The following is a 24,589-nucleotide window of genomic DNA, read 5'->3' on the forward strand; positions in this document are numbered from 1 at the left end:
CTAGGGTAGATGCAAGATTATGAGATCACACATAGTCCCTGTCCCGTATGGGGCTCACGAGCTAAGAGGGTATAGATGAAGACAGGTCCAGAGAGGTCCGGTGACTTGCCTGAAGTCACACAGCAGGCAACCTGGGGCCCCTCCTGACGACTCCCAGCTATTTTCACTAAGCCATGCTGCTTCCATTCCACCCGACCTCACTCTCTGTTTTTTTTTTTTTACGGTATTAAGCGTCTATTTTGTGCCAGGCACTGTTCTAATAATAATGATGATGGCATTTATTAAGCGCTTGCTGTGTGCGAAGCGCTGTTCTAAGCGCTGGGGAGGATACAAGGTGATCAGGTCGTCCCACGGGGGGCTCACCGTCCTAATCCCCATTTTCCAGATGAGGGAACTGAGGCCCAGAGAAGTGAAGTGACTCGCCCAAAGTCACAGAGGGCCGGGATTTGAACCCATGACCCCTGACTCCAAAGCCCGGGCTCTTTCCACTGAGCCACGCTGCTTCTCTAAGCACTGGGGTAGATCTGAGCGAGGCAGGTTGGACACAGTCCCTGCCCCGCTTGTGGGGCTCACGATCTCAATCCCCATTTTACAGATGAGGTAGCCCGGAGATGTCCAGTGACTCGACCAAGGTCACGCAGCAGACAAGTGGCAGAGTCAGGTCCTGCTGACTCCAGGCCCGGGCTCTAACCAGTAGACCACGCTGTCTGTCTCTTTGGGCCTCCCTTTCCTGCCTTCCTCCCACTCCCGCCCAGCGGTTTGACGCTTTGGGCCGACGTCTAGAGGTCTCACGCCTAGAGAGGGGGGCTGTCCCACCTTAAAATGGAAAAAAAAGATCTGGTCACTTTATTATTCAGGCCCTGCTGTCATACAAATGGAGGGGGGAGTTCTTCCTAAAACCAGAAAGACTCTGTCCCGGTTCAGCGGAGAGTCAACTGAGCGTGCATGGTAGCGTAGAGATATTGGGGAGGGGGGGATAGAAAGATGGTTGCCTAATAACGATAATAGCGGTATTTGTTAAGTGCTTACTCCGTGCCACGAAGTGTACTAAAAGTGCTGGGGTAGATACAAGATAAATCAGGCCCCGCATGGGGCTCATAGTTTGTGTAGGAGGGAGAGCAGGTATTGACCCCCCATTTTACGGATGAGGGAACTGAGGCCCAGACAAGTTAAGTCACTTGCCCGAGGTCACACAGCAGTGTGGGGCGGATTAGGAGCGGGTCCTCCGACTCCCGGGCCCGTTTTCCGTCCCCTGATCCCCTTGCGAAGGGAGGCCTCCTTTACCGTCTTAGGAGTCAGAAAGAGGAGAAACGAAAGGAACCTCTTGGTCGATGAAAAGCCGGACAAAACCTGCGGGAGAAACCCCGAATGGATTCGCGGTGTAACTATTTTCTTGAAGATCCTGGTAAGTCCAGGCCCTCAAGGAGCTTACAGTCCCAGCGGTGGTGACGCAGTCACTCAAATACATCACAGGTAGAGGAAAGCAAGATTTGGAAACCCAGAAAAGAAGCCGGTTTAAAGCAAATTACTCTCCAGCTTCCCCAGAATTGGTCTGACGACAGTTCAGACCGTAGTCAGAGGTCAAATCGGTTTCGTTACGCTTCTCAGGGTACACTTACCTCTGCAGGCTTCACATTCAGGACTTCTTGGTTATCTGAGCCTGCGTGATAAAGATGTGCCGTGTCCAACCAAAGCCCAGAGTGTGATAAGCAAAGTGGTTCTAAGAAGGAGGTTAGAGAACTAAATGAATAAATGCCGGGAAACAGAGGGGATCAGCAGCAGGCAGGGAGAGAAGAGAGCTGAGATCTTTGGTTCCCTGCAAAGATATCCAGCTGTTTCTGCTATTCAGAGCAGTTGTACTTTGGGAAAGAGGACGCCGTAATCATCTCTGGTGATTTTCGGGAATATCGTGTGAGACAGCAACGAAAATAACCCACAGGGTCGTCCCTCAGTCGGTTGTATTTAGTGAAATCCTTGCTGTGTCCGTCCGGGAGAGTCCAGAGGACTCGAATACCGTGGCATGGAATCCCTCGGGCAGTTGACAATCTATAGGGAGAGACAGCTGCTAAAATAAATTACAGATAGGAGGGCGAAGAGCCGTAAGCTCGGTTTTGGCCACTTCGGTTTTCTTGTACTCGCCGAAGTTCTCAGTACAGTGCTCTGCGCATCTTGCCTTATCATCAATCATCATCAATCGTATTTATTGAGCGCTTACTATGTGCAGAGCACTGTACTAAGCGCTTGGGAAGTACAAATTGGCAACATATAGAGGCAGTCCCTACCCAACAGTGGGCTCACAGCCTAAAAGGGGGAGACAGAGAACAAAACCAAACGTACTAACAAAATAAAATAAAATAAAATAAAATGACCCATAGCGACGCCATGAACACATTCTGCGGTCGTCCTGGGATTGGATGCAGAGAGTTTTCTTGGTAAAAAAGTGCAGAAGTGGTTTACCGTTGTCGCCTTCCACGCAGAAAACTCGAGTCTCCGCCCTCGACTCTCACCCAGGCCGCTGCCGCCCAGGCTGGGTGAGTTTTCATTCGTTCATTCAATCGTATTTATTGAGCACTCACTGTGTGCTGAACACTGGACTGAGCGCTTGGGCAGTCCAAGTCGGCAACGTATAGAGACGGTCCCTACCCGCCGGCGGGCTTGCGGTCTAGAAGGGGGAGACAGAGGACGAAACAAAACATGTTAACAAAATAAAATAAGTAGAATAAATATGTACAGATAAAATAAATAAATAGAGTAATAAATGTGTACAAACATATATATGTGTATACAGGTGCTGTGGGGAGGGGAAGGAGGTAAGGCGGGGGGATGGAGGGGGAGAGGAAGGAGGGGGCTCAGTCTGGGAAGGCCTCCTGGAGGGGGTGAGCTCTCATTCATTCATTCATTCATTCAATCGTATTTATTGAGCGCTTACTGTGTGCAGAGCACTGGACTAAGCGCTTGGGAAGTCCAAGTCGGCAACATCTAGAGCCGGTCCCTACCCGACGGCGGGCTCGCAGTCTAGAAGGGGGAGACAGAGGCCGAAACAAAACATGTTAACAAAATAAAATAAGTAGAATGAATATGTACAAGTAAAATAAATAAATAGAGTAATAAATACGTACAAACATATGTACGTATATCCAGGTGCTGTGGGGAGAGGAAGGAGGGGGTTCAGTCTGGGAAGGCCTCCTGGAGGAGGTGAGCTCTCAGTAGGGCCTTGAAGGGAGGAAGAGAGTTGGGACTTTCACCTAACTTCTCTGTGCCTCAGTGACCTCATCTGGAAAATGGGGATGAAGACTGCGAGCCCCCCCCGTGGGACCACCTGATCACCTTGTAACCTCCCCAGCGCTTAGAGCAGTGCTTTGCACATAGGGAGCGCTTAATAACTGTCATCGTTATGATGATGATGGTTATTAAGCGCTTAACAAGTACCACAATTCTTTCTTATTACGATTACAACCCAGCCCACGCATGTCGCTCCTTCTCATCTCTCTCGCCGCTGACCCCGGCCCACGTCCGGCCTCCCACCCCAAATCCGACAGATAATTACTCTCCCCTCCTTCAAGGCCTTGTTGGCAGCACATCTCCAGACCGTGAGCCCACTGTCGGGTAGGGACCGTCTCTAATATGTTGCCAACTTGGACTTCCCAAGCGCTTAGTCCAGTGCCCTGCACACAGTAAGCGCTCAATAAATACGATTGATTGATTGATCTCCTCCAAAAAGACTTCCCCAACTAGGCTCCCCCCCGTTTCCTCGTCTCCCACCCCCTTCTGCGTCAATCAATCATTCAATCAATCGTATTTATTGAGCGCTTACTGTGTGCAGAGCACTGTACTAAGCGCTTGGGAAGTCCAAGTTGGCAACATATACGGACCCTGACTCGCTCCCCTTCCACCCCCGCCTCAGTCCCACGGCCCTTCCGGATGTATCCGTCATTTATTTCTTTTTATTAACATCCAGCTCCCCGCCCTCTAGACTATAAGCTCGCCGTGGGCAGGGAATGCGTCTGTTTATTGCCGCATCGTCTCTCCCGAGCGCTCAGTACAGGGCTCTGCACACAGTAAGTGCTCAATAAATACGATCGAATAAATGCATGAATACAATATTACTCTATTTATTTATTTTACCTGTACATAGCTATTCTATTTATTTTATTTTGTTAATATGTTTTGTTTTGTTGTCTGTCTCCCCGTTCTAGACTGGCAGCCCGCTGTTGGGTAGGGACCGTCTCTATGTGTTGCCGACTTGGACTTCCCAAGCGCTTAGTACAGTGCTCTGCACACTGTAAGCGCTCAATAAATACGATTGATTGATTGATTGATTGATACAGCAGTCAAGCCAGTGGCAATACAGAGTTAAATCCTCTCCCGGAATTTTCTTGCCAATCAGTCGATGATATTTATCTGGGACCGATGTGTTCATGGCGTCGCTGTGGGTCGGAGAAGACCCGACAGCATAAGACAAGATGCGCAGAGCACTGTACTAAGCGCTTAGGAGAGTACAATAAAGCAGAAGTCGCCAAAACTGAGCTTCTAGCTCTTCTCTGTTGCCAACTTGTACTTCCCAAGCGCTTAGTACAGTGCTCTGCACACAGTAAGCGCTCAATAAATACGATTGATTGATTGATTCTCCCTCCTATCTGTAATTTATTTTAATAGCTGTCTCTCCCTATAGATATTGATCAAAGTCGATGACTTTGGGGACTTCACGCGCGATGGTTTCGGATTGTGCTCCAGAGTCATTCATTCATTCATTCATTCATTCAGTCGTATTTATTGAGCGCTTCCTGTGTGCAGAGCGCTGGACTAAGCGCTTGGGAAGTCCAGGCTGGCAACATCGAGAGACGGTCCCTACCCGACGGCGGGCTCGCAGTCTAGAAGGGGAGATATCTGTAATTTATTTATTCGTATTAATGTTCATTTCGGGCTGTAAGCTCAATGTGGGCAGGGAGCGTGTCGACCAACTCGGTTGTATTGTGCTCTCCTTAGCGCTTAGCACAGTGCTCTTCACACAGTAAGCACTCAATAAGTACCATTGATAGATTGTGGTATCTATATATTAATTACTTACTACGTGCCAGTCACTGTGTTTAGTGCTGGGCTGAACCCGAGACAAAGCAACTCAGCGTGGAAGCAGAATGACATGATAATAATAATAATAATAATAATAATGATAATAATAATAATAATATAGTGGTATTTGTTAAGTGCTTACTATGTGCCAACACTGTTCTAAGCGCTGGGGTAGACACAAGGTAATCAGGTGGTCCCACGTGGGGCTCACGGTCTCCATCCCCATTTTACAGGTGAGGTAACCGAGGTACAGGGAAGTGAAGTGACTTGCCCAAAGTCGCACAGCTGATGAGTGGCCGAGCCGAGATTAGAACCCATGACCTCTGGCTCCCAATAATAATCATAATAATAATGGCATTTATTAAGCACTTACTATGTGCAGAGCACTGTTCTAAGCGCTGGGGAGGTTACAAGGCGATCAGGTTGTCCCACGGGGGGCTCACAGTCTTAATTCCCATTTTACGGATGAGGGAACTGAGGCCCAGAGAAGTGAAGTGACTTGCCCAAAGTCACACAGCTGACAATTGGCAGAGCCAGGATTTGAACCCATGACCTCCGGCTCCCAAGCCCGGGCTCTTTCCACTAAGCCACGCTGCCTAATAATAATAATGGCATTTATTAAGCGCTTACTATGTGCCAAGCGCTGTTCTAAGCGCTGAGGAGGTTACAAGGTGATAAAGTTGTCCCACGGGGGGCTCCCAGTCTTAATCCCCATTTTCCAGATGAGGGAACTGAGGCCCAGAGTAGCGAAGTGACTTGCCCAAAGTCACACAGCTGACAATTGGCGGAGCCGGGATTTGAACCCACGACCTCTGACTCCAAAGCCCGGGGTCTTTCCACTGAGCCACGCGGCTTCTCTATATAATGGAAGGAGCACAGGCTTGGACGTCAGGGGACCTGGGTTCTAATGTCGGTTCTGCCACTTACTTTCTGTATGACCTTGGGCAAGTCACTTAACTTCTCCTGTGCCTCAGTTCCCTGATCGGCAAAATGGGAATTCAGTCGATCGTATTTATTGAGCGCTTTCTGTGGGCTGAGCACTGTACGAAGCGGTTGGGATAATAGAGTGGGTAGACACATTCCCTGCCCACAGCGAGCTTGCAGTCTAGAGGGGGAGACAGACGTTAATGTAAATTAGTAAATTACGGATATATGTATTTCAGGGCCGCAAATCCGAAGCGCCGGGTAGGGACCGTCCCTATATGTTGCCAACTTGTACTTCCCAAGCACTTAGTACAGTGCTCTGCGCACAGTGAAAAGAGCCCGGGCTTTGGAGTCCGAGGTCATGGGTTCGAATCCCGGCTTCGCCACTTGTCAGCTGGGTGACTGTGGGCAAGTCACTTCACTTCTCTGGGCCTCAGTGACCTCATCTGGAAAATGGGGATTAAGACTGTGAGCCCCCCGTGGGACAACCTGATCACCTTGTATCTACCCCAGCGCTTAGAACAGGGCTTGGCACATAGTAAGTGCTTAACAAATGCCATGATTATTATTATGGAGAGGTGGAGGTGGTGTAATAACAATAATAACAATAATAATAATAATAATGGCATTTATTAAGCGCTTACTATGTGCCAAGCACTGTTCTAAGCACCGGGGAGGTGACAAGGTGATCAGGTTGTACCACAGGCAGCTCACCATCTTCATCCCCATTTTACGGATGAGGTAACTGAGGCCCAGAGACATCTGATACTGCAGAGAAGGAGAGAGATCAGGGCTGGAGATGTAGATTTAGGAATCCTCTGCTTAAAGGTGGTAATCATAATAATAATAATAATAATAATAATAATAATAATAATAATAATGGCATTTATTAAGTGCTTACTATGTGCCAAGCACTGTTGTAAGCACCGGGGAGGTGACAAGGTGATCAGGTTGTCCCACAGGCGGCTCACCGTCTTCATCCCCATTTTACAGATGAGGTGACTGAGGCCCAGAGACATCTGATACTGCAGAGAAGGAGAGAGATCAGGGCTGGAGATGTCGATTTAGGAATCTTCTGCTTAGAGGTGGTAATAATAATAATAATAATAATAATAATAATAATAATGGCATTTATTAAGTGCTTACTATGTGCCAAGCACTGTTCTAAGCGCCGGGGAGGTGACAAGGTGATCAGGTGGTCCCACAGGGGGCTCACCATCTTCATCCCCATTTTACGGATGAGGTAACTGAGGCCCAGAGACATCTGATACTGCAGAGAAGGAGAGACATCAGGGCTGGAGATGTAGATTGAGGAATCCTCTGCTTAGAGGTGGTAATAATGATAATAATAATAATAATAATGATAGCATTTATTAAGCGCTTACTATGTGCCAAGCACTGTTCTAAGCGCCGGAGAGGTGACAAGGTGATCAGGTTGTCCCACGGGGGGCTCACCATCTTCATCTCCATTTTACAGATGAGGTAACTGAGGCCCAGAGACATCTGATACTGCAGAGAAGGAGAGAGATCAGGGATGGAGATGTCGATTTAGGAATCCTCTGCTTAGAGGTGGTAATAATAATAATAATAATAATAATAATAATGGCATTTATTAAGTGCTTACTATGTGCCAAGCACTGTTGTAAGCACCGGGGAGGTGACAAGTTGATCAGGTTGTCCCACAGGCGGCTCACCATCTTCATCCCCATTTTACAGATGAGGTGACTGAGGCCCAGAGACATCTGATACTGCAGAGAAGGAGAGAGATCAGGGCTGGAGATGTCGATTTAGGAATCTTCTGCTTAGAGGTGGTGGTAATAATAATAATAATAATAATGGCATTTATTAAGCACTTACTATGTGCCAAGCACTGTTGTAAGCGCCGGGGAGGTAACAAGGTGATCAGGTTGTCCCACAGGCGGCTCACCATCTTCATCCCCATTTTACAGATGAGGTAACTGAGGCCCAGAGACATCTGATACTGCAGAGAAGGAGAGAGATCAGGGCTGGAGATGTCGATTTAGGAATCCTCTGCTTAGAGGTGGTAATAATAATAATAATAATAATGGCATTTACTAAGCGCTTACTATGTGCCAAGTACTGTTCTAAGCGCCGGGGAGGTGACAAGGTGATCAGGTGGTCCCACGGGGGGCTCACCATCTTCATCCCCATTTTACAGATGAGGTAACTGAGGCCCAGAGACATCTGATACTGCAGAGAAGGAGAGAGATCAGGGCTGGAGATGTGGATTTAGGAATTTTCTGCTTAGAGGTGGTAATAATAATAACAACAACAACAACAATAATAACAATAATAATAATAATAATAATAATAATGGCATTTATTAAGTGCTTACTATGTGCCAAGCACTGTTGTAAGCACCGGGGAGGTGACAAGGTGATCAGGTGGTCCCATGGGGGGCTCACCATCTTCATCCCCATTTCACGGATGAGGTAACTGAGGCCCAGAGACATCTGATACTGCAGAGAAGGAGAGACATCAGGGCTGGAGATGTAGATTGAGGAATCCTCTGCTTAGAGGTGGTAATAATAATAATAATAATAATAATAATGGCATTTATTAAGCACTTACTATGTGCCAAGCACTGTTGTAAGCACCAGGGAGGTGCCAAGGAGCCCGCAAAAGAGATTGAGAATGAGTGACCAGAGAGATGGGAAGATGACGAGGAGAGGACAGCGTCCTTCATTCAGCCGTATTTATTGAGCGCTCACTGTGTGCAGGGCACTGTACTAAGCGCTCGGAGAGCACAATTGGACCCGCCCTACCCAACGCGGGGTCAGGGAAGCCAAGGTTGGATAATGTTTTCAGGAGTAGGGGGTGATCGGCAGCGTCGACGGCAGCTGAGAGATGGAGGAGGATTAGGATTTAATATCCGTGCGCCATCCTACCTTGGATGGGACCTGATTATCCTGTATCGACCCCGGGGCTTCGTATAGTGTTTTTTATGGTCTTCGCTGAACGCTTACTACGTGCCAGGCGCTGTACTGAGCGCTGGGAAGAGAATCCGGTTGAACGCAGTCCGCGTTCCCTACGCGGTTCCGCCTTAATCCCCATTTTACAGATGCTTGGCCCGTAGTAAGCACTTAAATACCAGATGGGCCTTGTGGCTCACAAGTCCAGAGCAAGGAGGACAAATATACCGAAAAGATAAATAAAATTTTAAAAATACGGGATCATCTGGCAGTAGAAGACATTAAAGGTAGAGGGTAAAATGGATGAACGGTACCATTCATTCAGTCGTATTTATTGAGTGCCTACTGCGTGCAGAGCACTGGACTGACACCAGAAGCGTGGTCTGGCGGAGAGATCCCGGGCCTGGGAATCAGAGGACCTGAGTTCTAAACCCGCCTCTGCCCCTTGCCTGCTTTGTAACCTTGGGCAAGCCTCTTCTTTTCTCTGAGCCTCAGTTACCTCATCTGTAAAATGGGGATTCAATACCTGCTCTTCCTTCTACTTAGATTTTTTTTTTTTAATGGTATTTATTAAGTGCCTGTTCGTTCATTCAATCGTATTTATTGAGCGCTTCCCGTGTGCAGAGCACTACTAAGCGCTTGGGAAGTACAAGTGCTTACTCAAGTGACGGGCACTGTACTAAGCGCTGGGGAAGATCCAAGCTGATCAGGTCGGACACGGTCCATGTCGCAAATGGGCAGCGTGGCTCAGTGGAAAGAGCCCGGGCTTTGGAGTCAGAGGTCGCGGGTTCAAATCCCGGCTCCGCCAATTGTCCGCTGTGTGACTTTGGGCAAGTCACTTCACTTCTCTGGGCCTCAGTTACCTCATCTGGAAAATGGGGATTAGGGCTGTGAGCCCCCCGTGGGACAACCTGATGACCTTGTAACCTCCCCAGCGCTTAGAACAGTGCTTGGCACATAGTAAGCGCTTAATAAATGCCATTATTATTATTGTTATTAAATGGGGCTCACAGTCTTAATCCCCATTTTTATGAGGTAACTGAGGCACAGAGAAGTGACTTGCCCAGGTTGCACAGCAGTTTCGTGGATTAGAACCCAGGTCCTCTGACTCCCAGGGCCGGGCTCTTTCTAGTAGGCCCCGCTGCCTCGCCTGTGAGCTATATGTGGGACAGGGACTGTGTCTGATCTGACGATCTTTGTGATAATAATAATAATTTTGGTACTGGTTAAGCGCTTACTACGTGCCAAGCACTGTTCTAAGCGCTGGGGGAGCTGCAAGGTGATCAGGTGGTCCCCCGGGGGACTCACAGTCTTAATCCCCATTTTCCGGATGAGGGAACTGAGGCCCAGAGAAGTGAAGTGACTTGCCCAAAGTCACCCAGCTGATAAGCGGCGGAGCCGGGATTAGAACCCATGACCTCGGACTCCCAAGCCCGGGCGCTTTCCACTGAGCCGCGCTGCTTCTCTCCAAGCACCTTGTAGAGTGCTTGGCACACAGTAAATGCTTAACGATGACTATTATTATCATTATCATTGTACATATCTATTCTATTTATTTTATTTCCTTAATATCATCATCAATCGTATTTATTGAGCGCTTACTATGTGCAGAGCACTGTACTAAGCGCTTGGGAAGTACAAATTGGCAACATATAGAGACAGTCCCTACCCAACAGTGGGCTGTTTCGTTGCCTGTCTCCCCCTTCTAGACCGTGAGCCCGCTGTCGGGTAGGGACCGTCTCTAGATGTTGCCAACTTGGGCTTCCCAAGCGCTTAGTACAGCGCTCGGCGCACAGTAAGCGCTCAATAAATATGATTGATTGATTGATTGATTATCATTGTACATATCTATTCTATTTATTTTATTTCGTTAATATGTTTTGTTTTGTTGCCTGTCTCCCCCTTCTAGACTGTGAGCCCGCTGTCGGGTAGGGACCGTCTCTAGATGTTGCCAACTTGGGCTTCCCAAGCGCTTAGTACAGCGCTCTGCACACAGTAAGCGCTCAATAAATATGATTGATTGATTGATTGATTATCATTGTACATATCTATTCTATTTATTTTATTTCGTTAATATGTTTTGTTGCCTGTCTCCCCCTTGTAGACTGTGAGCCCGCTGTCGGGTAGGGACCATCTCTAGATGTTGCCAACTTGGGCTTCCCAGGCGCTTAGTACAGCGTTCGGCACACAGTAAGTGCTCAATAAATACGATTGATTGATTGATTGATTGATTGATTATTGGTGCGCCCCAGGATTTGCTTCCAAGCTGCTGCGGCTTCCCGGCGTTCACGGCTGGCCATTACTGGGCTCCCGGCTCCTGCTTCGGGATCGGGAAGCAGCGCGGCTCGGCGGAAAGAGCCCGGGCTTGGGAGTCCGAGGTCACGGGTTCTAATCCCGGCTCCGCCGCTTGTCGGCTTTGTGACCTTGGGCAAGTCACTTCACTTCCCTGGGCCTCAGTCACCTCACCTGGAAAATGGGGAGGAAGACCGGGAGCCCCACGTGGGACAACGTCATTACCTTGTACCCTCCCCAATGCTTAGAACAGTGCTTTGCACATAGTAAGCGCTTAATAAATGCCATCATTACTATTATCTCCCCGCCTTCCCTCCTCCCCTTCCCCACAGCACATGTATATATGTTTGTATGGATTTATTACCCTATTTATTTATTTTACTTGTACATATCTATTCTATTTATTTTATTTGGTTAATATGTTTTGTTTTGTTGTCCGTCTCCCCCTCCTAGACTGCGAGCCCGCTGTCGGGTAGGGACCGGCTCTAGATGTTGCCGACTTGGACTTCCCAAGCGCCTAAGCGCTCAATAAATACGTTTGATTGATTGATTGATTGATTGGATCCCCCCCAGCGCTTGGCACATAGTGAGCGCTTAACAAATACCATCCTCATTATTATTATTACGGGGCTGGGCAGGAGTGGGAGCCGTCTCCAGCGCTCGTGGACGTGAATCCGGTGGCGGGTCCCGCCTGTTTCGGGCTCCCAACTCCTGGGGTGACGTGGGCTGGCTTCCCGCTGAGAAGCAGCGGGGCTCAGTGGAAAAGAGCCCGGGCTTTGGAGTCCGAGGTCATGGGTTCAAATCCCGGCTCCGCCAATTGCCAGCTGTGTGACTTTGGGCAAGTCGCTTCACTTCTCTGGGCCTCAGTGACCTCATCTGTGAAATGGAGATTGACTGTGAGCCCCCCGTGGGACAACCTGATCACCTTGTAACCTCCCCAGCGCTTAGAGCAGTGCTTTGCACATAGTAAGCGCTTAATAAATGCCATTATTATTATTATTATTATTATTATTATTATTATGTGGCGGTTGGAATTAGGGCCATTTTTAGGGCATGATGAGGGCCCTAATTACCTGGAACCAAAGTCTCTGGGGGAGGCATCTTGTGGGGTGGAAAGAAAGGGGATCAGGCGCGGTGTAATGGTGGAGCGACGTGGCGTAGTGGCGTAGACGGTCGTGGGTTCGTCTGCTCTGTGGCTTCGGGCCTCTCTGGGCCTCAGTTACCTCATCTGTAAAATGGGGATTAGGACCGCGAGCCCTATACGGGACAGGGAGCGTGTCCAACCAGATTTGCTTGAATCCAGCACTTAGTCCATTGCCTGGCAACATAATAAGCGCTTAACCTCCTCCAGGAGGCCTTCCCAGACTGAGCCCCCTCCTTCCTCTCCCCTTCGTCCCCCTCTCCATCCCCCCGTCTTACCTCCTTCCCTTCCCCACAGCACCTGTATATATGTATATATGTTTGTACATATTTATTACTCTATTTATTTTACTTGTACATATCTATTCTATTTATTTAATTTTGTGAATATCTTTGGTTTTGTTCTCTGTCTCCCCCTTCTAGACTGTGAGCCCGTTGTTGGGTAGGGACCGTCTCTAGATGTGGCCAACTTGGACTTCCCAAGCGCTCAGTACGGTGCTCTGCACACAGTAAGCGCTCAGTAAATACGTTTAATTGATTAACAGATACCGTAACGATGATTATTATTCTTAACTGCTGCAGTGGCAAGCGAGCGGTTCTCCTTATGATTGATTAACAGATACCGTAACGATGATTATTATTCTTAACTGCTGCCGTGGCAAGCGAGCGGTTCTCCTTAAACACCTCCCTTCCCTCACAGCCTGGCGGTTCCACCATTTATTAAGCGCTTAATAAATGCCATTATTATTATTATTATTATTATGTGGCGGTTGGAATTAGGGCCATTTTTAGGGCCGCCCCAAGTCCCGGGCACTTTAGAGGCCCGGGGGTGAGGAATCTAAATGAATGGAAAATATCGGAAAACAATGTTCCTGGCCCTTCTCCCCCGCCTCTCACTTCCTGCCCTGTCAGTGGGACGAGGCGAGGGAAAGGCCGGGGAAGTGACCTTGGAACGGATCCAGTTTCGGGGAACGGCGGAGAAAAAAACAGTTCTCCAGATCTGCCGAAGACCTCGATGGGATCAGCGGAGAACACGCTGTGGCGTGGACCGGCCTCCAGATAGCCCGTCTCCGGAACGGGAGAAAGCGTCCCGTCTCGTCTCAGGCCGTCCGCTCGTTTCCGACCCGTGGCGACTCCGGGGACGCGTCTCTCCCACAACGCCCCCTCCCACTCCGTCCGCCGTCGTTCCGGCAGCGGATCCGTAGAGTTTTCGCGGTAAAAATACGGAGGCGGCTTTACCATCGCCTTTTTCCACGCGAGTCTCCGTCCTCGACTCTCTCCCGCGCCATCCGGCACGTGCGGGTTTGGGCTTGCGGCCGATTGCCCGCCGCTCGCTAGCCACCGGCCAAGCTAGGAGTGGAGTGGGCAGGCCTCTTCTTGACCCTCCCTCCCGTAGTCGAGACCGGCCGAGTACTGGAAACTCTCCAAGCGCTCTGCCAACTCAGAAAAACTCCTCAACATCCATCCTCTCGTTTCACTCCAGGTCCCTGCTGCTTCTCCGCTTCCGTGGGGCTGGGTCTTAATTGTCGGGACGCTTAGAAGCCGATTATCCGTTTGTTAATCGACCGGTCCCCAGTTTCTCCCCCTCCTCTTAGAGGCTAGACTGTGAGCCCGCTGTCGGGTAAGGACCGTCCCTCTATGTTGCCGACTTGGACTTCCCAAGCGCTTAGTCCAGTGCTCTGCACACAGTAAGCGCTCAATAAATACGATTGATTGATTGATTGGAATCACGGCGTGGGGCGTCTTCAGCCGGAGCGTGGGCAGAAAGGAGGTGAAACTCAAACCCATCGATTTTTTTTTTCTTTCTGGGTTAGCAGCACGGGTGGGGGAGAAGGTTGAAGCTATGATGTGGTCAGTTCTCCCATAATGTGTGTTTGCATTACCCATTTTGGCGCTTACAACAGTGCTTCATTCATTCAGTCGTATTTATTGAGCGCTTACTGCGTGCAGAGCGCTTGGGAAGTCCAAGTCGGCAACATCTACAGCCGGTCCCTACCCGACAGCGGGCTCCCGGTCTAGAAGGGGGAGACAGACAACAAAACAAAACATATGAACAAAAGACAATAAATAGAATAGTAAATATGTACAAGACACATACTAAGCGCTTAACAAATACAGTCATCATTATTATCATCATTATCCCTGTTAAGGAATTGCCGATGTCCTTCTGATTGGGCTACGCACCTGGCTGTGGCGTGCGGACTGATGTCTGAGTTTTCCTTAATGTGGGCCGAATTGTACTTTCAAAGCGCTTAGTACAGTGCTGTGCACACAGTAAGCGCTCAATAAATAAGGTTGAATGAATGAATAATGATAATAAGAAGAGGAAAAAAGCATTGTGCTATTTTTTAAGCACTTATTACGTGTCAAGCACTGTACCAAGCGCTGGGCTAGATCCATTCATTCATTCAATCGTATTTATTGAGCGCTTACTGTGTGCAGAGCACTGTACTAAGCGCTTGGGAAGTACAAGTCGGCAACATATAGAGACGGGCCCTACCCGACAAAGGGCTCACGGTCTAGAAGGGGGAGACAGACAATGAGAAGCAGCGTGGCTCAGTGGTCAGAGCCCGGGCTTGGGAGTCAGACGTCATGGGTTCGAATCCCTGCTCTGCCACATGTCTGCTGTGTGACCTTGGGCAAGTCACTTTCATTCATTCATTCAATCGTATTTATTGAGCGCTTACTGTGTGCAGAGCACTGTACTAAGCGCTTGGGAAGTACAAGTTGGCAACATATAGAGACGGTCCCTACCCAACAGTGGGCTCACAGTCTAAAAGGGGGAGACAGACGACAAAACAGAACGTATTAACAAAATAAAATAAATGGAATAAATATGTACAAGTAAAATAAATAAATAGCGTAATAAACATGCACAAACATATATACATATATGCAGGTGCTGTGGGGAGGGGAAGGAGGTAAGACGGGGGGGATGGAGACGGGGACGAGGGGGAGAGGAAGGAGGGGGCTCAGTCTGGGAATTAACTTGTATCTACCCCAGAATGTAGAACAGTGTTTGGCACATAGTAAGGGCTAAACAATTACAATTATTATTGTAATATTACTACTCTCCTCCATGGTAAACATGCGGAACCCATTCTCACAGGAAGACAGGCCTAAGACTTAAGTTCTCTGAGCCTCAGTTACCTCATCTGTAAAAGGGGGATTAATAATAATAATAATAATAATAATGATGGTATTTGTTAAGCGCTTACTGTGTGCAAAGCACTGTTCTAAGCGCTGGGGGGATACAAGGTGATCAGGTTGTCCCACGGGGGGCTCACAGTCTTAATCCCCATTTTCCAGATGAGGGAACTGAGGCCCAGAGAAGTGAAGTGACTTGCCCAAAGTCACACAGCTGACCGGAATTTGAACCCATGACCTCTGACTCCAAAGCCCGGGCTCTTTCCACTGAGCCACGCTGCTTCTCGATTGTGAGCCCCATGTGGGGCAACCTGATCACCTTGTATCCCCCCCCGGCGCGTAGAACAGTGCTTTGCACATAGTCAGCGCTTAACAAATGCCATCATCACCATCATCATCATCAATCGTATTTATTGAGCGCTTACCATGTGCAGAGCACTGTACTAAGCGCTTGGGAAGTACAAATTGGCAACATATAGAGACAGTCCCAACCCAACAGTGGGCTCACAGTCTAAAAGATCTAAAAGACCATCATCTAACACATCATCTAAGACCATCATCTACCACATCATCTAAGTCTAAAAGACCATCATCATCAACAAAATCAATCAATCAATCAATCGTATTTATTGAGCGCTTACTGTGTGCAGAGCACTCTACTAAGCGCTTGGGAAGTCCAAGTTGGCAACATCTAGAGACGGTCCCTACCCGGCAGTGGGCTCACGGTCTAGAAACCCAACATGTGGACAGGTGTCAAGTCATCAGAATAAGTAGAAATAAAGCCAGATCCACATCATCAACAAAGTAAATAGAATAGGAAATGTGCCCAGGTAAAATAAAGATACATGATTATCACATCATTAACAAAGTAAATAGAATAGGAAATATGCCCAGGTAAAATAAAGATACATGATTATCGAGTTGGAAACAGTCCCTGTCCCGTATGGGGCTCACAGTCCACCTAGGAGGACGTATCGAACCCCCATTTTACAGTCGAGGAAACCGAGGCCTAGAAAAGTGAAGTGACTTGCCCCGGGTTACTCAGCAGACAAGCGGCAGAGCTGGGATTAGAACTCGGGTCCTCTGGCTTCGTGGTCTGGGCTCCTTCCACTAAAACCCCGCTGCTTCTCAGGGATTCTTCAAGAAGGCCACCGCCCCCCAATTCGAGGACTGTACGAGGGTGAGGCACGAAAATCTCACAATTACCTTATTCCAACTCAATTATTCTCTCATAATATATCTTTCCAAGTGTCAGTCAGGAAGCCCAGAGAGGGCACTTCTGTGTTTCATCATCATCATCATCATCAATCGTATTTATTGAGCGCTTACTATGTGCAGAGCACTGTACTAAGCGCTTGGGAAGTACAAATTGGCAACATAAAGAGACAGTCCCTACCCAACAGTGGGCTCGCAGTCTAAAAGAAACTCTTCCTAGCTAGTGACACTCAGGGAGGGTGTAGGGTGATTGGGGTTTTTCGGTTATCTATGCGACTCCCGTCCCCTTGGCGTGGATGAGAAGAGACATTTTTATTATTGTAGTGAAATGGCTGATCCGCTCAACACCCTGCCCTCTTACAGTTCAGCTGAATCTCTGCCTCCACTTTGGCACCCAATTCAAAAACACTTGATCCTGTTTTGAAAATAGCCCCTTGCCATTGAGGTCACTTATTCCTTATTTTGCAAGGACAGGACATGCCGTATGGGTCAAAGACTCATGCTTAAGCGCCGGGCGGGGGTGACTATGTCTTGAAAATCCACAGCTTTCCTTCCAAACAGGGGAAAATCAAGTTAGTGACACGTGCCGGGGAGTAAAGTTGTAAAAAAACTGGTGATTTCCTTTACGTGAAAGAAGGATAGTCTGATAAAAATGTGTTTTAGGCAGGGAAATCATTTGTTGTTAATATAATTTCGGTGCTGCTCTAATCACTTCCTTTTTCTTTAATAAGTGGATTGTAACCGACAAAAGCGAGGATGCGAGCTACCGTAATTATGACATTTGTTCAGTGCCTTCTTTGCCCAAGGCGCTGCTCTCAGTGCTGGGGAAAGGATCGCTGCAGAAACGCAGGCCTGATTCCTGGTCTGCCCGGAGCTCACGGTCCAAAATAATAATAATAATAGCATTTATTAAGCGCTTACTATGTGCGAAGCACTGTTCTAAGCGCTGAGCAGAGGGGAGGGGAGGAGCGCAAGGAGAGAAATAACATAATCAAGCAACAGCAATAGTTAACGAACCAAGGCAACAGGGGTAAGTGTAAGATCTGCAGTATATTGTTGTTACAGGAAGCTCTCAAGCTCTTCAGTCCAGCAGGGTGGTATTTGTGATATTCGTTAAGCGCTTACTAACCCCCAAGCACCGTACCTTAGTGCTTGGGGCAGATACAATACAGATAGAGAAGCAGCGTGGCTCAGTGGAAAGAGCCCGGGCTTGGGAGTCCGAGGTCATGGGTTCTAATCCCGGCTCCGCCGCTTGTCGGCTGTGTGACTCTGGGCGAGTCACTTAACTTCTCTGGGCCTCAGTTGCCTCATCTGTAAAATGGGGATGAAGGCTGTGAGCCCCACGTGGGCCAACCTTGATTACCTTGTATTGCGAACAGTGCTTGGCACATAGTAAGCACTTAACAAATACCAACGTTATTATTATTATTATTACAAGATCATCGGGTCGCATCCAGTCACTGTCCCCCATGGGGCTCACGGCCTAAGAAGGGGGGAGCAAGGGTCCTGAATCCCCATTTTTACAGACAAGGAAACTGAGGCTTGGGGAAGTGAAGTGTTTAATCTTGGAGCGCTGATGGAGGAGGAGGAGGAGAAGAAGGGGGGTTTTGCAAGTGCGTTTTAATTCATGACTGGCCAACACCTAGGCGTGCGTCCAGGGCTCTCTGATCTATCACCGCGCATTTCATAACTTCCCAGAGGAAGTTATGAAAGAAGGGCCAGGGACTGACCGGGCCAGGGGGAGAGCTGGGAATCTCTGGAATGCCCGGAATACTCTCCAGTTTTGCGAGGAGCCAGGGAGAGGCCAGAAGATGCAGTCTCCCGAAGGTGGGATCTGCCACCGACCCCACCCTGCTTCTCCTCTTCTATGTTTCCCCACAGCAATCAATCAATCAATCGATCGTATTTATTGAGCGCTTACTGTGTGCAGAGCACTGTACTAAGCGCTTGGGAAGTCCAAGTTCGCAACATAGAGAGACGGTCCCTACCCGACGGCGGGCTCACAGTCGAGAAGGGGGAGCAGCCCCTTCCCCGACGCCAACCTCCGCTCAATCAGCTGGAGTAGTTGGAGTCACGTCAGGGGATTAAACCGGTTCTCCTTTGGACTTCGCGGAGGGAGTAAGGGATATCGATTCCGTCTCGTTCACCAAGGTCGACTCCGTGAACCCCCATTCGGAGACTCCAGAATCCCATTCGGTTCGTCAGCTGGAAATAATGATAATAATGAGGGCATTTATTAAGCACTTACTATGCACAAAGCACTGTTCTAAGCGCTGGGGAGGTTACAATAATAATAATAATGATGATGGCATTTATTAATCGCTTACTATGTGCAAAGCACTGTTCTAAGCGCTGGGGAGGTTACAAGGTGATCAGGTTGTCCCACGGGGGGCTCACAGTCTTAATCCCCATTTTACAGAAGAGGTCACTGAGGCCCAGAGAAGTGAAGTGACTTGCCCAAAGTCACACAGCTGACAGTTGGTGGAGCCGGGATTTGAACCCGTGACCCCTGACTCCAGAGCTCGGGCTCTTTCCACTGAGCCACGCTGCTTCTCTAAGGACACTGTGGGGTGGTGATGGGGGAAGCCCCACTATCATTTCCTGATCATTTCTCCGTGACAGCAAGGTTTCCCGGCTCTCGAACAAGATTTACTACATTGGTGTCATCCTCGACTGTGCTCTCTCGTTCACCTCTCACATCCAAGCCGTCACCAAAACCTGCCGGTCTCAGCTCCACAACATTGCCAAGATCCAGCCTTTCCTCTCCATCCAAACCGCTACCCTGCTCGTTCAAACTCTCATCCTATCCCGTCTGGACTACTGTATCAGCCTCCTCTCCGATCTCCCATCCTCGTGTCTCTCCCCACTTTAGTCCATACTTCACGCCGCTGCCCGGATTGTCTGTGTCCAGAAACGCTCTGGGCATGTTACTCCCCTCCTCAAAAATCTCCAGTGGCTACCAATCAACCTACGCATCAGGCAGAAACTCCTCACCCTCGGCTTCAAGGCTGTCCATCCCCTGGCCCCCTCCTACCTCACCTCCCTTCTCTCCTTCTCCAGCCCAGCCCACACCCACTGCTCCTCTGCCGCTAATCTCCTCACCGTGCCTCGTTCTCGCCTGTCCCGCCGTCAACCCCCGGCCCACGTCATCCCCCTGGCCTGGAATGCCCTCCCCCCCAACATTCGCCAAGCTAGCTCTCTTCCTCCCTTCAAGGCCCTGCTGAGAGCTCACCTCCTCCAGGAGGCCTTCCCAGACTGAGCCCACTCCTTCCTCTCCCCCTTGTCCCCCTCTCCATCCCCCGTCTTACCTCCTTCCCTTCCCCACAGCACCTGTATATATGTATATATGTTTGTACATATTTATTACTCTATTTATTTTACTTGTACATATCTATTCTATTTATTTTATTTTGTTAATATGTTTGGTTTTGTTCTCTGTCTCCCCCTTCTAGACTGTGAGCCCACTGTTGGGTAGGGACCGTCTCTATATGTTGCCAACTTGTACTTCCCAAGCGCTTAGTACAGTGCTCTGCACACAGTAAGTGCTCAATAAATACGATTGATTGATTGTTCATCTTGTACATAAATCTACATCTCTGCCCCTGCTCTCTCTCCCTCCCTCCAGGCTCGCATCTCCTCCTGCCTTCAGGACGTCTCCATCTGGATGTCTGTCCGCCATCTAAAACTCAGTATGTCCAAGACGGAACTCCTCATCCTCCCTCCCAAACCCTGCCCTCTCCCTGACTTTCCCGTCACCGTTGACGGCACTACCGTCCTTCCCGTCTCACAAGCCCGCAACCTTGGTGTCATCCTCGACTCCGCTCTCTCGTGAAGGCAGGAGGAGATATGAGCCCGGAGGGAGGAAGAGAGAGCAGGGGCAGAGATGTAGATTTGGGTGTCATCAGCGTAGAGATGATAGTTGAAGCCGCCACTCTCCCGTTCACCCCACACATCCAATCCGTCACCAAAACCTGCCGGTCTCACCTCCACAACATTGCCAAGATCCACCCTTTCCTCTCCATCCAAACTGCTACCTTGCTGGTTCAATCTCTCATCCTATCCCGACTGGATTACTGCATCAGCCTCCTCTCTGATCTCCCATCCTCCTGTCTCTCCCCGCTTCAGTCTGCTGCTCGGATTATCTTTGTACAGAAAAACTCTGGGCACGTCACCCCCCTCCTCAAAAATCTCCAGTGGCTGCCCGTCAACCTACGAATCGAGCAGAAACTCCTCACTCTCAGCTTCAAGGCTGTCCATCACCTCACCCCCTCCTACCTCACCTCCCTTCTCTCCTTCTCCAGCCCGGCCCGCACCCTCCGCTCCTCTGCCGCCACTAACCTCCTCACCGTGCCTCGTTCTCGCCTGTCCCGCCGTCGACCCCCGGCCTGCGTCCTTCCCCTGGCCCGGAATGCCCTCCCTCCGCATATCCACCAAACTAGCTCTCTTCCTCCCTTCAAAGCCCCACGGAGAGCTCACCTCCTCCAGGAGGCCTTCCCAGACTGAGCCCCCTTTTTCCTCTCCTCCTCCCCATCCCCCCCGCCCTGCCTCCCTCCCCTCCCCACGGCACTTGAGTATATTTGTACAGATTCATTACTCTATGTATTTTACTTGTACATATTTACTATTCTATTTATTTTGTTAATGCTGTGCGTGAAGCTTTAATTCTATTTGTTCTGACGATTTTGACACCCGTCTACGTGTTTTGTTTTGCTGTCTGTCTCCCCCTTCTAGACTGTGAGCCTGTTGTTGGGTAAGGACCGTCTCTATATGTTGCCGACTTGTACTTCCCAAGCGCTTAGTACAGTGCTCTGCACACAGTAAGCACTCAATAAATACAATTGAATGAATGAATTTACTGCCACATCTCTCTGGCTTAAAAATATCACTAAGCTGCTTTCTTCATTTTATTTTCCAGATCAGCAACGTCTTATTTTTCGTTCTGCCGCCCATATGCATGTGCCTATTCCGTCAATATGCAACATGCTTCAACAGTGGAATATATTTAATATGGACTCTCCTTGTTGTTGTCGGTAAGTTGAGAACTAGTGAGCGTCCTGTCGTGCACAAAATGAAAGGCAGGAAATTGACCCCAGTACACTTCCTGACCCTCTTGTACAATCTGTTTTATAAACTGAAGAACCTCTGACATCCAGCAAGCTATTTTCCTCAACTCGTTTTGACATCAAAGTCAGTACATATTCAAAGAAAATCAAAGAAAACAGCAGTGGTTGGTTGGGGCCGTGTTTTACATAATTTGACTTTAAAGTTCCTTTACGTAACGGTTGTTGTTACTGACTGATCTTGATTTTCTGGGAACATCTTCTGAGGGAAGAGTCATGTGAACCCGTTCCGTCCTGCGGCAATTGGGAATCCGGAGAGGTGAAGAAAAATAGATTTTAGGCATTTGATCCATCATCATTCCAACACACTGTGTTGCGAGTATTTATGTTTTGTTTCTCGTGAGCTTTCACAAGCCAGCGATGCCCAAGATTGCTTACTCCCTCCTCAACTTAAGGGAGAACGGTGGTTTTCACCGCCTGATTCCTTGACTACTCCCTGGCGCATTTTGAACAGGATAAGCTACGAGTAACTTTACGCCAAGCAGCGTACCTTGCACGGTTAAGTGTTTGGATCCTGCCGTCTTTTCAGAAGACAATTTCTGAGGAATTGAAATAATTTTCTCTTTCGGGCTCCATTCTCAGAGTTCAGGGGCCAGCGGTAATGCCTGTCTTGAAGCAATGAAATTATTAAATTTGTGTGTTGGTTTGAATTGATTCTAGGAATCGGATCAGTGTATTTCCATGCAACACTGAGTTTCTTGGGTCAGATGCTTGATGAACTTGCTATTCTCTGGGTCCTGATGTGTGCTTTGGCCATGTGGTTTCCCAGACGGTACCTGCCAAGGGTTTTTCGAAATGACAGGTAATCTTATTATCCTTTCACCCCACCCCACTCCCAGTGTTGCCCTAACAAGAGGCAGTTCCTGCTCAGTGCTCAGCTAGAGATAGATGGGCAAGAGAAAAGCAGGAGAATAGAAGCATCTTCTGGGGAACGAAAAGGAACCTGATAATAGGGAGAAGAAGCCGGGGGGAAGATGGGGAGGATTCCTCAGTGGTCTTCATGTTGGGAAGGCTACCGTAACTGCTACTGGTGGCCAGGATTTATCTGACTCTTAGGAGGGTCCGTCTCCTTCTGGGAGAGCACAGAGAAGGAAGGATGCTTCTACGCGGAGGAAGCGGAGGGTTACTGAAAAGGCAAACTCGCTCAGTTGGCATGTCAGAGGTTCTGTGGGAGTTCAGTGAATAATTTTAGCCTGTAACCATGAAAGTTATTAAGGCAGCAGGCAATCTACTGACAGTTGGAAAACATAACCATCCATTCCTCCTGCTCCAGTGAGGTGATTCAGTGTAACCGTTAGTCCCGTTTTGACCCGTTCCTTATCTTCCCTCTGAAACCCTGTCCTCTCCCTGACTTTCCCGTCACTGTGGACGGCACTGCCATCCTTCCCATCTCACAAGCCCCTAACCTTGATGTCATCTTTGATCCCGCTCTCTCATCCAATCCGTCACCAAATCCTGTCAGTCTCACCTGAAGGATTTGCCCGTCTCCAGGATCCAGGATCCGCCCTTTCCTCTCCATCCAAACCGCTACCACGGTAGTACAGTCACTCATCCTACGCCGACTGGATTACTGCATCGGCCTCCTTGCGGACCTCCCAAACTGCTGCCTCTCCCTACTTCAGTCCATACTTCACTCCGCTGCCTGGATTATCTTTCTGCAGAAATGTTCAGGGCAGGTCGCCTCCCTCCTCAAAAATCTCAAGTGGCTGCCTATCCACCTCTGTATCAAACAAAAACTCCTCACTGTTGACTTTAAAGCTCTCCATCACCTTGTCCCCTCCTTCCTCACCTACTTTCTCTCCTTCTACATCCCAGCCCGCACACTCAGCTCCTCTGGTGCTAAACCTTCTCACTGTGCCTTGATCTCACCTATCTCGCTGCCGACCCCTAGCCCACGTCCTACCTCCAGCCTGGAATGCCCTCCCTCCTCAAATCCGCCAAACAATTACTCTTCCCCCTGCTTCAAAGCCCTACTGAAGCTGAAGGTACACCTCCTCCAAGAGGCCTTCCCAGACTAAGCCCTCCTTTTCCTCAGCTGCCCCTCCCTTCCATGTCACCGTGACTCGCTCCCTTGGCCTATCCCCCTCTCCCTGCCCCACAGCACTTATGTATTTATGTATATATATAATTCTATTTATTTATATTGATGTCTGTTTACTTATATCGATGTCTGCCTCCCCCCGCCCCAGACTCCGAGCCCACTGTGGGCAGGGATCATCTCTCTTTATTGCTGTATTGTACTTTCCAAGTGCTTAGGACAGTGCTTCGCACACAGTAAGCGCTCAATAAATATGATTGAATGAATGAATGAAAGTTAACGCATAGTTGAGGGAATAAGAAGTCAGCATTAGAGACCTGAGAAAGTATGCCGCTGACTGACAGTTTTCCAGTCAGTTGTATTTATTGAGCACTTACTGTGTGCAGAGCACTGTACTATTCATTCATTCAATCGTATTTATTGAGCGCTTACTGTGTGCCGAGCACTGTACTAAGCGCTTAAGCTCTTGGGAGAATACAACATAACGATATAACAGACACATGCCATGCCAACATTGAGCTTCCACTCTAGACGGGGGCACAGACATTAATATAAATAAATGAAAGCACAGCTATGTACAGAAGAGCTGTGGGGCTGGAAGGGTGGATAAATAAAGGGAGGCACAGAAGGGAGTGGGAGAAGAGGAAAGGAGGGCTTAGTCAGGGAGTTTCTGTTTGATACAGAGGTGGATGGACAACTACTGGAGATTC

The 24,589-nt window shown here is 48.8% G+C and overlaps 1 protein-coding gene across 1 annotated transcript in view; it reads left to right on the forward strand.

Moving 5' to 3' along the window:
• Positions 1 to 24,589, forward strand: part of ACER2 (alkaline ceramidase 2) — a 59,084-nt gene that overhangs the window by 13,647 nt on the left and 20,848 nt on the right. The window contains exons 2-3 of the mRNA XM_038770369.1: positions 21,637 to 21,751; positions 22,502 to 22,643. Of these exons, the coding sequence (XP_038626297.1) occupies positions 21,637 to 21,751; positions 22,502 to 22,643 (257 nt within the window). The remainder of the gene's footprint in view (positions 1 to 21,636; positions 21,752 to 22,501; positions 22,644 to 24,589) is intronic.

The sequence above is a fragment of the Tachyglossus aculeatus genome, chromosome X3 (assembly GCF_015852505.1).
Source record: "Tachyglossus aculeatus isolate mTacAcu1 chromosome X3, mTacAcu1.pri, whole genome shotgun sequence".
In the NCBI taxonomy this organism is placed as follows: Eukaryota; Metazoa; Chordata; class Mammalia; order Monotremata; family Tachyglossidae; genus Tachyglossus; species Tachyglossus aculeatus.